General features: G+C 41.7%; 1 protein-coding gene across 8 annotated transcripts in view; it reads left to right on the top strand.

Moving 5' to 3' along the window:
- The window catches only part of spen (spen family transcriptional repressor), an 88500-nt gene that overhangs the window by 67875 nt on the left and 7819 nt on the right, over nucleotides 1–12806 (top strand). For 6 of the 8 annotated variants that reach the window (XM_041207245.1, XM_041207240.1, XM_041207238.1 and 3 more), the window contains 3 exons: nucleotides 869–982; nucleotides 1519–1619; nucleotides 3954–12594. In XM_041207245.1, coding sequence (XP_041063179.1) covers nucleotides 869–982; nucleotides 1519–1619; nucleotides 3954–12594 — 8856 coding nt within the window. The remainder of the gene's footprint in view (nucleotides 1–868; nucleotides 983–1518; nucleotides 1620–3953; nucleotides 12595–12806) is intronic. The other 2 variants (XM_041207242.1, XM_041207241.1) reach the window with 1 other exon arrangement.

The following is a 12806-nucleotide window of genomic DNA, read 5'->3' as shown; positions in this document are numbered from 1 at the left end:
TTCTCCCAAGCTTACTTTTAATGAAGGCTCCCACTTGAAGCATTGAGCTGTCTTTTCTCTTTCAGATGCTGATTGACCTATTGTCTATTTCCTACATTTCTATAGTTTTTGCCAAAAAGTAATCTAGGTCCTCTTAGGAAGATGAGTTTGTGCAGTGTAAAGCTGCTCGTCATCTTTCTATTTCATAGTTTGAAGCTGGTATGTGGAACTGAACGCTGAACATTAGTATTGGCACTAAAGAGCCACTGTTCATGCTATAATCTATGTTGGGTGATGTCAGAGAACCATGGTCTTGGCTATCAGCATTGTTAAATTTTAAAATTGACTGTTGGAATAACAATAATCACCTAATGATTCTAAGTAGTTTATAAAAAGTATATAGAAATGAATAACTAGCATGTAAATCTTATTCAGAAATTCTATTTTTCACTTCAGCTGCTCAAAGGTTTGAAAAGCTAACTGAATCCATTAATATGGTACACCAGCTCCACAATGTAGCATTCTCTATCTACGACCCTTCTATCAATCTGCCATTTACTATATCACTCTCTGATACATTTCCTCTCTAATAATAGATTTTGTTACAGGTTCCTAACTGATGCACAAGCTGTATAAAGCATGCTTTTTACAGTACACCCTTCACTATCATCTCTATTGATAACACCTCTGATAGCATACTCTATTTATGTCTCTCCTGCTTGTAGGCAAATTGTATCAAACTCCATCTCTGTATCTTGCCCCTTCTCATGATAACACATTTGTATGGATCCCCAAGACAGCTCCAGAGAGGTTCTACTGTATATCTATCAGTTACTTGCCATTCCTATTCAGGGAACTAGCTGACTTCTTTCTTTACCTCCTGGGACAGATTGTGTTGGATCGTCAGAAAGGAATGGCTCTGGTGTTGTACGATGAAATTGAATGCGCACAAACAGCGGTGCAGGAGACCAAGGGCAGGAAGATTGGAGGAAATAGAATAAAGGTTAGTATGAGAGAGTTCATGGGGATACTAACAGTGCACTTCTTGTTCTCTTCACTCTTATATATCCTTCCTTTTTTTCTCTCTCTCTCTCTCTGTATAGATACATATACATAACAGTGTTCCCTATCTTCTTAGACACACACCTCTTCCCACCCCTCCCCCAATTCCATGGCATTGCACAAGATAAAAGACAGGATAGAATCTGTGTAAAACCAGAGCATGAAATAGTAGCAAGTATTGAAGGGGATTTGAAGGTTAAAATCTGTAGAAAAAACCCAGCAAGTTAAAATGAGCATTTCGCAATGCTAAAAAGCAGAATTTATTGGCATCCTGCAGTTCAAAGTGGTATTGTGGTTGGCACGCAAACTGGAAAAACAGTTTAATGCCTTGCAAGGATCAGAAGCATTTAAAAAAACACCATTTGCTGCCAGTTCAACTTTGCAATCAAATATCCAGTTGTTATTGTACGTTTTTCTCTTGTTTACTGAGTGTTGCCTCAGCTTTTAATATCTAACAATGAGACATTTCCCTTGTAGGTGGATTTTGCAAATCGTGAGAGTCAGCTGGCATTTTATCGTTCTATGGAAGTCTCTGGGCAGGACATCAGAGATTTATATGAAATCTTTGCTGAGAGAAGGCAAGTGAAAAAGTTACTTTTTAAAGAAAAAGTCTTCTTAAATGATAACTATAGCGTCAAAGTTGTTTTTTCATTATAGATATATTAAATGTATGGACTGCGTATAAAGCTTTTACTTCAGTAATGCTTAGACAACTTGTTACAACTGTTTGATACATGAATGTCAGTTACTTTTGGTAAACGTATCAGCAATTGTGACTTGTAAATTAAGATGAACACACACAGTCTGAGGAAAGGAAATGTTTTCTGCATACTAAACTGGTTTCTTTCATCTAATAGCGTTACCTAAAACCAAAAACTCCATAGCCTTTTTCAACTGGGTTTGACTGCACTCGCTCATAAACTTTTGTAACCATACTTGATGCAATGCAGTTACGACCCAATGGGTTTTTAAGACAAGCTCCAATGATGTGACGAATATCCTAATTGTATTTGTCAATCTGAGAGTTTTATACTGTCAGGACAGCAACTTTTTAGAAAGTTGCTGGCTAGGCCAACATTTACTGCCCATCCTTAATTGCCACATTATTGTGGGTCCAGAGTCACGTAAGCCAGACCAGGTAAGGGCAGCAGATTTCCTTCACTAAAGGACATTAGTGAACCAGATGGGTTTTTACAATAATCGATAATGGTTTTGTGGTCATCGTTAGACTTTTAATTCCAGATTTTTATTGAATTCAAATTCCACCATCTGTGGGATTCGAAACTGGTTCCCCAAAACATTACCCTGGATCTCTGGATTACTAATCCAGTAACAATACCACTATGGCATCACCTCCCCCATCTTAAGCCACAATAGTGTAAAATTAGTTTAGTCTCAACAATTAATTAAAAATTGCTCATATTATAAGTTTAAATAATAAATTTCAAAGTGACCAGTTTGATTTGTAGATAAAATCATTCCTTTCCTCAGTTAGCAAGGACTGATTGAGACTCCTTGCATCAATGGAAGTTCTGTGGAGCATTACTTGATCGCCTAGCTTAGATGTTGACTGCTTACGAGATGGTTAGCGGGACATGGACTGTCATGGAATTGATTTATTCAAGAGTTGTACTGATCAGGTATTTGTCATTACGTTATAGCTTTCTTAATTGGTTCTGGGGAAACCTCGTACGTGTCATGCATGCAAAATATTTTGATGTAGCTAGGTCTCCTTACCCTGTGTCAAAAAAAGCACCAGAAGGTCGGCATTGAAACACTTCACTTTTTCCCAGCTAAAAAGATTTGTTCTTTTGCTCCTTGAGCCACATAGATTAGATTAGAGGTAATTCTTCTAGTTTATTTTTATAGTTTGCAAGTTCATTCTGTTTTCAGAGCCGGTGAGTCTTTGTTTTCTTCCATTTCAGATTTTTTTTTTTCTGGAATGGGGAATCTACCATCCTCAAGAGCAAATATCACTGAAGCACTGCTGTCCTTTTAAAATGTTAGGAAAAAAACCAAATCAAATTGATGCCAGTTTACAACTTTAGATACGAACAATAGTCTTTTCAAATTATAAGAAAACAGCTACCAGCTCTCCAGGTAGCTATAGAGAGAGCTATAAGAGCAGGCAAAATAAACTTCAGGGGGGTGAGGTAGAAAATTGTAATTTTAACTGTCAGCCCAAGTCATCTTCAAACTGGGTTATTGTTATTTGGTATGTCTATCAGCAGTAACCCATTACATGTATTGCCTACATCATAAAAAAACACACATTGGGAGAGTATATCAACATCAACCTCTGCCAAAAGTTTTAAATAAATTGTGAAATGCACTAACTCGTTCACCATTGTTGATTAGCATAATCGGGATGTAAAATGTTTATTGCGGAACATATCACTTTTACCTTGAGTTCTCAAACTAAGCACCCAAAAGAGCAACTGAACTGTGTATCTCATGTTATTCAAGACAAGATTGAGAAACAGGAAAAACAGAAGAAAGACAGGTTACAAGCAATTTTGTATCTTGAGTCATCGATCACAATAAACATAGCCGTTTCTCTGATTCACCTTTGCAAAGCACCTGACTCAGTCTTATATAGGGAAAATTCAAAATAATTGTGATTCTTCCAAAGGATTCTATTTAGCAGTGCGTTTTGATGACACTTGGAAAGATGTCAATTCCCAGAACCAGTCAAGCCACGTTTGACTCCTGGATCAAATCTGGAATCTTTGATTTCACTCTAAGCCCAGGGAGTGGAACTCCCCACTGAGCTATCATAGAAAGTTGAATGAATTTCCTTCCCACATTCAATTCCCTCTTTCTCTTACAGACACAAAATTAATTTTGTACAGCCATTAATTTCTTGAAAAGATATTGACATTTCAATTAATGTATATTTCTTTCTTTAACAGGGAGGATCGGAGGGGATCATATCACGAGTACACTGCAGATCGTGCTTACTTTGATGCGGTTAGAGGACCAGCTGCTGTATTTCCTGAAGACCCTCGTAGGGACTACCGTGCAAGAAGTAGAGATTTTTATGCTGAGTGGGATCCTTACCAAGGTGATTATTATGATCCTCGGTATTATGAAGATCCACGGGAATATAGAGACTATAGAGATCCATATGAACAGGACATAAGGGAGTACAGTTACAGACAGCGAGAAAGGGAAAGAGAAAGAGAGCGTTATGAATCTGATAGAGAACGAGATCATGAAAGGCGAACTTGTGAACGAAGCCAAAGCCCAACGCACTCAAGAAGAGCTCAGAGTTGCAGTGCATCACCAGCACAGTCTGAGAGGCATCAGAGTGACAGCATGGACTCTGAACGCAGGATATACAGTCGGTCCTCAGACCGTAGTGGTAGCTGCAGCTCACTGTCACCTCCACGATACGATAAAGCTGATAAAGCAGACAAAATCCGACCAGACCGTTATGACAAAAATGAAAAGGAGAAAGATCGGCTGTTTGAACCTGAAAGAGCTGACAAACGGACCCAACGAAAAGACAAGACAGAAAAACTGGAAAGAACAAAAAAATTTGAAAAATCTGAAGTGGACAAACTGGATAAGAAAGACAAAATTGAAAAGCTGAAAATAAGGAAGGTGAAACCTCCATCTCCAAGTTCCCTGTCTTCTGAAACAGACCATGAAGTAGATAGGGATCTCAGCACTGATGGACTAAAGAGTAAAATGAAACAAGGGAAAGAAAAAGCAGAAAAAGAAGGAACTTCAAAAAATCGTTTGGATTTAATTCCTTGCGTGGTATTAACTCGTGTAAAGGAGAGAGAGGCAAAAGTGATCGAGCCCTTGGTTGTAGAGAAAGCAAGAGGAAAGCCAGAGAATGACACTGTCAAATCTCCGTCTGCAGAACAGAATAAAGTACAGTTAACTAGACTCGACCAGACAAAAACAGAGCTATTAAAATTGGAACCTACCAGGCCAAAAATGCCAAAAGAGAAACCACTTGCCAGCCAAATAGAAGTTGTGGATAAGGAAGTGAAAATCAAGCATAAAAAGAACCTCAAACCAGAACCATGCCCTGAAGCACCAAATGCAATGGATATCGACAAACTGGAGGCTAGGAAGAGGCGTTTTGCAGACCCAACTTTAAGAACGGACAGGCAGAAATTAGAGGTTAAGCGAGGCAGTCAAGAGGAAGAGGAACTGCGTCTAGGTCTAAGAAAGCAACCTGAGCTGGCTGCTTGGAGAGAATTGCCTACAGTGGGTAAAGAAGGAGATTTGGACCGAAGGCCTGTGCGGAAAGAATTACTCAAAAGGGAGCACAGAAAAGTCAAACAAGAAAAACTAATTTCAGCATTCAGCCCCAGAGAAGGACAGGAGTCTGCCAGTGTTTCTGTAGGGATTGGCTTGCGGCCCAGCATAGAAGCACAGTCCAGATTAAGTGAGCAATCTGAAGAACCAGTGGAAATTCTAGAAATTGGATTGAAAAAACTGAATACAGCAAAGCCTCCGAATAAGGGAGTTGTGCCGCCATTGCCCCCACACCTTGACGAGATGCCAGGGGAAGGAGAGATTAAAAGAGAGGAACGGAAGAGAAAGTACAGTGGTACCTCTGAGGACATAAATGATCACAAGTCCACCCATGAAAAATTACAGACCATTGATGCAGATGAAAAAGTTGGGATTGATATTGATTACACTCAAAGTTATAGGAAACAGATGGAACAGAACCGCAGGCTTAAACAGCAACAGGAAATGGAGATGGCAAAATCAGAAAAATATAACAGCCCCAGGAAAGAAAATGCAGATGAATTTGAGAGAAGAAGTTTGGTCCATGAAGTAGGGAAGCCACCTCAAGATGTCACAGATGACTCTCCTCCAGTTAAACGGAGAAAAACTGATCAGTTTGACTTTGAGATTAGCATGAAACGAGAAAGAAATTACAGGAGTTCTCGCCAGCTGAGTGAAGATTCCGAGAAGACTGTCCTTTCCCCTGGTTTTCGACATATTCTGTCATATCAGGATGAGGATGATAATAATGACTCCCCACATCAGACATTGCTACCAAAAGAACCTAAAGATTCTCCAAAACTAGACTCCACCTTTCAGGTTCCTGTTAGAGAAGAGCCTTTAAAATGCAATGCTTATGAGCCAAATAAGCGAGAACAAATACTGGACTTGGCGAGATTTAAAATAACGTCTCAGAGCTCAGAAGAAGAGACACCTCGTTGGGAAACGCGTCTAAAACTAGATGCAAGTAGGCCTGATGTTAGCTTTCCCAGTAGCATTATAAAGCGAGATGGCATTCGCAAGCGTTCTGTGCGTGAGCTGGAACCGGGTGAGGTACCATCTGATTCGGATGAGGATAATGAACACAAATCTCATTCACCTAAAGCTTCAACATCTTTTGAAAGTTCTAGATTACCTTTATTCCTACGAAATAGGGAAGATAGGCTATCAGATTTAAAGCTGTCTAGCTCGCTAGAAAGGAATAAATTCTACTCATTTGCACTTGACAAGACAATTACCCCTGACACCAAGGCTTTGCTTGAAAGGGCAAAGTCTCTTTCTTCATCCCGAGAAGAAAATTGGTCATTCCTAGATCGGGATTCTAGGTTTGCCAGCTTTAGGAAAGACAAAGATAAGGAAAAGGTTGAATCAGCACCAAGGCCAATCCCTTCTTGGTACATGAAGAAGAAAAAAATTAGAACAGATTCTGAAGGCAAAATAGATGAAAAGAAAGAAGACCATAAGGAAGATGAACAGGAGAGACAGGAACTATTTGCTTCCCGTTTCTTGCATAGCTCAATTTTTGAACAGGACTCAAAGCGCCTACAGCACCTTGAAAGGAAGGAAGATGACCTGGATGTAATTTCTGGTAGATTATTTGGAAGGCAGGGATCTGTAGATGGTTCCAGTAATACCCTAGATTTCATACAGGAACCTGTGGTCTTGTTTCACAGTCGGTTCATTGAGTTGACACGAATGCAACAGAAGGAAAAGGAAAAGGATCAGAAACCAAAGGAACTTGAGCGACGAGAAATTGAGAAAGAAGTTCAACCTAAAACACCAGAGCCTGTATCTGAATTGAAAGAATCAGATTTGAAGAATACGTTGCCTCTTTTGAGGACTATAGTCCCACCACCACCACCACCTATTACAAATTTCCAAGCAGTGCTTCCTGAACAGCAAGAAACAGTTCAGAATAAAACAGCAAATGATGCATTGGTGGTAGAAAGTGTCATTTTCAGCTCAGGGGAGAATCGTACAGAATCTGCCCCTGTGGCTGATGCACCAAAATCTGTTATTGTTAATGTGAGCCCCTGTGAAGAAATGGAACCTGTTGCAAACAAGCAGTTAGATGCAAATGTTACTTCAGATCTAGTGGCTACTGAGCAGGAGCCAATGGTTAGAGAACATCCCTCTTATTTGGATACCAAACCACCAACTCCAGGGGGAGCTGATCTACAAGAAATTTGCACAAATGCAGAACCTGAAGTATTAGAGATCAATGCAAACTCCTCCAAACCTATTCCAAAAGAGGTGGTACCAGAGGAGCACAAAGATGAAAAGAGCCCTCCTATTAGTGCTGAACTGGATATCAACCAGAAAGAAGAGCACTCAGAGATCCATCCACAGATTTCTGACAATGAAATAGATACCGAACCTTCTGTAGTTTTAAAAGAGAAAAGGACTTCCAAAAGTAAAAGAACAAAGACTCCACTTCAAGCCATCACAACCATTATTGAAAAGCCAGTCACAAGAAAAAGTGAGAGGATAGACCGTGAAAAGCTTAAACGGTCATCATCACCTCGTGGTGATGTTCAGAAACTTCAGGAGCAGAAATTAGATGTAGAAAAGGTCTCCAAAAACACAGCAAAGTCTCCAAGTTCTGCCCCTGAGTCAGAAACTTCTGAGCCAAGTCTTCCTTTAGGTAGAACAAGACGCAGAAATGTGCGGTCAGTTTATGCTACTGTTGATGATGGCCCATCCCTAATAAAAGACTCAACAGATACATTGCGTTCAACCAGAAAAAGGGCCGAAAAAGAAATTCAGGAATCGCCAAATGTACAAACTCCTCCACGACGGGGAAGACCTCCAAAATCCCGTCGTAGACCTGGTGAAGAGGTACCATGCTTTAAACCTGATCAGGTGAAACAAGAGGTTGAGGAAACAGAAACTAAAGACAGCACTGAAAGCACAAAACCTGTTGAAGGATGGAAATCACCTCGATCACAGAAAGCTGCACCAAGTCATTCATCAGCTGCTCCAAGCAGCCACATAGGAAAAAAAGGAGTAAAAACAGAACCAAGAACAGCTGAGGTTTGTGCTGAACGTACAGATGATGTTGCAGAGCCCTTAGTTGAGCAAAGTTCAACAAGTGAGAATATCATCAAAACCTTGCCTGAGGGAAATGAGATAGTAAATGACCAAAAACCTGACAAAAATGATGGTACATTAGAGAAGTGTCCTTCGACTAACAGTCCAGGTGAGATGGTAGAGAAAAGATCTTTAGAGAAAGGATCAAAGTCAAAGTGTGGCAGAGGGAGGAATGCAAAGGCTAGTGAAGAAAAAATGTGTCTACGAAATTTGGAAATAAGACTTAGCTCTGAAGAAGTAAAAGGTGTTCTTCAGTCAAATGATGGAGAGGTGACTGGGACAACAAAGAAAGACCCTTTGAAAAATGAAAGTCAGTCACCCAAGCTCATTAAAGAAGAAGCAAGAGATCCATTTTCAGAACCTCCCAAATCACCAGAAAAAGAAATAGCAAAACTTGAATGTTCGCCAGAAGCTGTACAACGTGCTAAGCAGATAGAACTTGAAAGAGCAGTAGAGAACATTGCTAAATTAACAGAAATCCCAACAGTGCATCCTTACAAAGAGACTACAGACGAGCCAGAGGTTAGGCCAGAGGAGGAAGTTGAAAAGCCTGCCCATCAGGCTAGTGAAACTGAGCTTGCAGCAGCCATTGACTCCATTATTGCAGATGAATCAGCAGAACCAGATAGCTTCCCATCAGCTCCAAGATACCCTGCTGAACAAACTGAGGCAGGTATCTCTGAAGATCAAATAGTCCTTCCTACACCCCCAGACACTTTGCAGCCCGAAACTGATCAGGCAATTGTGAATATCTTGGAGCCCACTACAGATGTTGGTGCCTCAGGCCGCGTGTTGGCAAAGACTCCATCCTCAAACCGCTTGGTATCAAAGATCCCAGCTTCGGGTCGTTCGGTTTCTAAAGCCCCAGTTTCGGGCCGCTCAATTTCTAAATCTCCTGCTTCAGCAGAGAGTATGGTTACAGAAGGTCCCTCTTCAGTAGAAAGCGTGGTTTCTGAAGTTGCCTCCTCAGCAGACATAACTTCTAAAGCTCCTACCTCAGCAAACAATGTAGTTTCTGAAACTTCGACACCAGTAGATTCCACCTCAACAGACAGTGTGATATCTAAAGTTCCAGTCCCATTGGAGAGCATGATTTCTAAAGTTCCTGTCTCAACGGAAAGTGTGATATCTAAAGCCCCTGTGTCCATTGAGAGTGTGATATCTAAAGCTCCTGTCTCAGTGGAGAGTGTGATATCTAAAGCTCCTGTCTCAGCTGAGAGTGTGATTTCTAAAGTTCCAATCCCAACAGAGAGTATAGTCTCTGAAACTCCCATCTCAACAGGCGGCGATGTTTCCCCAGCTCTGTCCTCAGACAGTTTGGTTTCTAAAGCTCTAGCTGTGGACAGTCAGTCAGCAGTTTCAATCAGTTCAGTTTCCAGGTCTGCTTTATTGACTACAGTGGCTGAGGCGAAGGATGCTGATGTGTGTCTTCAACAGCCTGGAAATATCTCCCAGAAAACAGAGAGCCTTCCATTGCCAGAACCTACTGAAGTCCTGCGGACCCCAGGTCGTAGAGGCCGTTCAAAACCTAGAATTACAAGGCGTAATAGGCGAGGGAGCACTAGCAGAAGGGGGGAACTAGCAGATGGCAACAGCTCTGAGCCTGAACCAGTGCCTGTTTCTACTGACCTAAAACAAAACAGTGTTACAGCAGAAACCATTTTAGAAAAATGTACAAAAAAATCAGTGGTGGAACCTCTTTGTGTTTCCAAGAATGATACAGACAACTTGACTAGATTAGAAGAGGGTAAACCAGGTGGCATGAAAACCTCTGAATCAGATAAGGATTCAACAACTGAAGCTATTTCACCACAGGATTCACTGCATTCTTCAGCATGTAATGAAGGTAATAAAAGTCCTTCATATTTTAAACTAAAGCAACACTCGGGTGAGTATCCACCTGAAGCTCAACCAAAACAAAGCATGTCAAGAGTAGCTATTAATACTTTCCCTACCACCACTACTGCAAAAATTTCAGTAACTCCTGCACCTGTCTTGGGAAGTACACATATTAGTCCTGGGGCTGTGCCAGATTGGATGTCAAGGCATGAGGCATCTCGTGCTTGTTCTACACCCCCTCCTGCTGCTCCTCCCCCAGATACCAAAGCTTCTGACCTTGACACCAACTCCAGTACATTGAGGAAAATTCTCATGGAGCCAAAATATGTGTCAGCTACAGGTGTTCCTACCACATTTGTTACTACAGCTATAAATGAACCACTGACTTCAGTTCGGACAGAAGAAGCCTTCCCTTCAGGTGAAGTTAACAAACTGGTCTTGGATGAGAAGCCTGTAGTTCCACCTAGCAGTACTGGAGGGCAACAAATGGCAGAGATGCCAACGTTTAATGAGAAAGAAAAACATGTAAGTTCTTTGATCTTGCCCAAAGTCACTTCTGTCATAAGCAGAATGCCACCAAGTGCAGACCAAGAGGAAATTACAAAAGTGACAACAAACAGCCGAGGCCCTGCCAACCTTCCATCTCAATCACCTAGTCTCCCAACTGTGTCACTGACCAAACAGAAATATAGATCAAACTTGACTGAAAATAGCAGGTACAAGCTTGGGACAGTGGCATTCATTGGAGATGAGTCTCGGCCGGTGGATAATATCACATTAAACCAGGGATCAAGTCCACGTCTGAGAGTAAATACCTCTGAAGGGGTTGTGGTATTGAGTTACTCAGGCCAGAAAACGGAAGGTCCGCAAAGAATAACTGCTCCAATCAGCCAGATTCCACCTGCCAGTGCGGTAGATATAGAATTTCAACAATCTGTGTCCAAGTCACAAGCCAAACCAGAGCCAGTTTCACAATCGCAACCTGTGACAAAGGGTTCACAAACTCCATCAGGTTACAGCAATGTGATTGGAACTCATTCCTCAAGCATACTTGCAGGACATGGTGGTTCTCAGCCTTACAACACATCACCTGTGATTTCAAGCGTTAAACAGGAACATCAAATCCTTGAAAAATCTGAATCTGCTATCCATTCTGGTACACTAGCTGCCTCTCAGCCAGGAGCAGTTAAGATTGTCTACAATCTTCTGCCAAACATAGTATCTACTAACAAAAAAGGTGGCGAGCCTGTCGTTCCCAAAATTGAAGCTGTTAAAGTAACACAACAGTCAACCCTGAGCCCAGGAATCAGCCCTCACCATGCTGCTATGCCAAGTAAGATGCAATCAGACACTAACCACATCAGTTCGGGGCGTGGTACCCCAACAGAGCGAGGTTTGCCTTTGCCAGTTTCCATTAAACAGGAACCCCATTCTCCACGCACATCCGTTCATTCTCCTTCCCCATTTCCCAAAGTATGCCAGCCAAGTAGCACCTCAACTGCTTCCCAGTCAATGAATGCTAACATGGTTTTGAATGCTGGTCTCACTATGACACAGTTTGTGCCCAATGTCCATTTGCCAGAGCAGTCAGTAATTATGCCTCCTCACAGTGTGACGCAGACTCAGGTGGTCTCCTTAGGGCATCTTTCTCAGGGTGAAGTAAGAATGAATGCTCCTTCAGTACCGGGTATTCCATATGGCATAAGGCCTGATACTCACCATCCCTCCCCTAGAGCTGTGCTGCAACCTCAGATGGAACTTCGTTCACAACGATCAAACACACCGCAGTCAACGGTTATCAGAGACTTGTGTATGCCTCAGATATCCAATCAGCATCAACCTGATGAAGATATACTCCATTATCATGGACTTAGAAGAGGATCTGGTCCCTTACAGCCTGATGTCCTTGTAATGCAGCCAGACTACAGAATCCACCCTGGAGGTTTGCGACTGGACCAATACAACGTGCCCCAGGAGATGCTGCTGCGTGACGTTCGGATGATGTACCCACCTATGACAGCTGTAGGTGATGTCCACAATGAGGGCAGACAAGCCAGGACCCCTGACGGATCTGTTAAAACTCCTCCTGCTAGTAAAACCCCTCAGCCTGCAAAAGAAGCCCCTAAAACATCCGAAGTGAAAATGGCAAAATCACCTCATAGTGAAGCTCGACTGATCAATGTCCCCCCTGGAATGCCCATGTCTCAGTCTGTAATGGTCTCCCATGGTGTTCAACTCGTGCACCAAGTCCCTAGTTCTTTCCATGACTATCCACGTGTGTATCAAGAACTGCGGAACTTCCACCCTTCTCACCTTGGTCATCCACAGTTTGGAGGAATAAATCTACCATCACGCAGCATGACTCCTCAGGTAAATCCAGCAATTTTTTCCTCTCATTTTTCTTCCATGAAACATTTTTGTTTTAAAGGTATTCTTATTTGTGATAACTTTACTGGAGAGAAAAGTGAATGACAGAATGTAATGCAACTTCTGAAATAAGTCCTTAATGAATAACAGTTGTGCTTAAGATGTCTACATTCATCAGTTCTCCTGGTGCTCATTATTCCCCGTTGACAAAGTCA

The sequence above is a fragment of the Carcharodon carcharias genome, chromosome 15 (assembly GCF_017639515.1).
Source record: "Carcharodon carcharias isolate sCarCar2 chromosome 15, sCarCar2.pri, whole genome shotgun sequence".
Taxonomy (NCBI): domain Eukaryota; kingdom Metazoa; phylum Chordata; class Chondrichthyes; order Lamniformes; family Lamnidae; genus Carcharodon; species Carcharodon carcharias.
The sequence above is the reverse complement of the archived record's forward strand: the minus strand, read 5'-3'. Positions and strand labels throughout refer to the sequence as shown.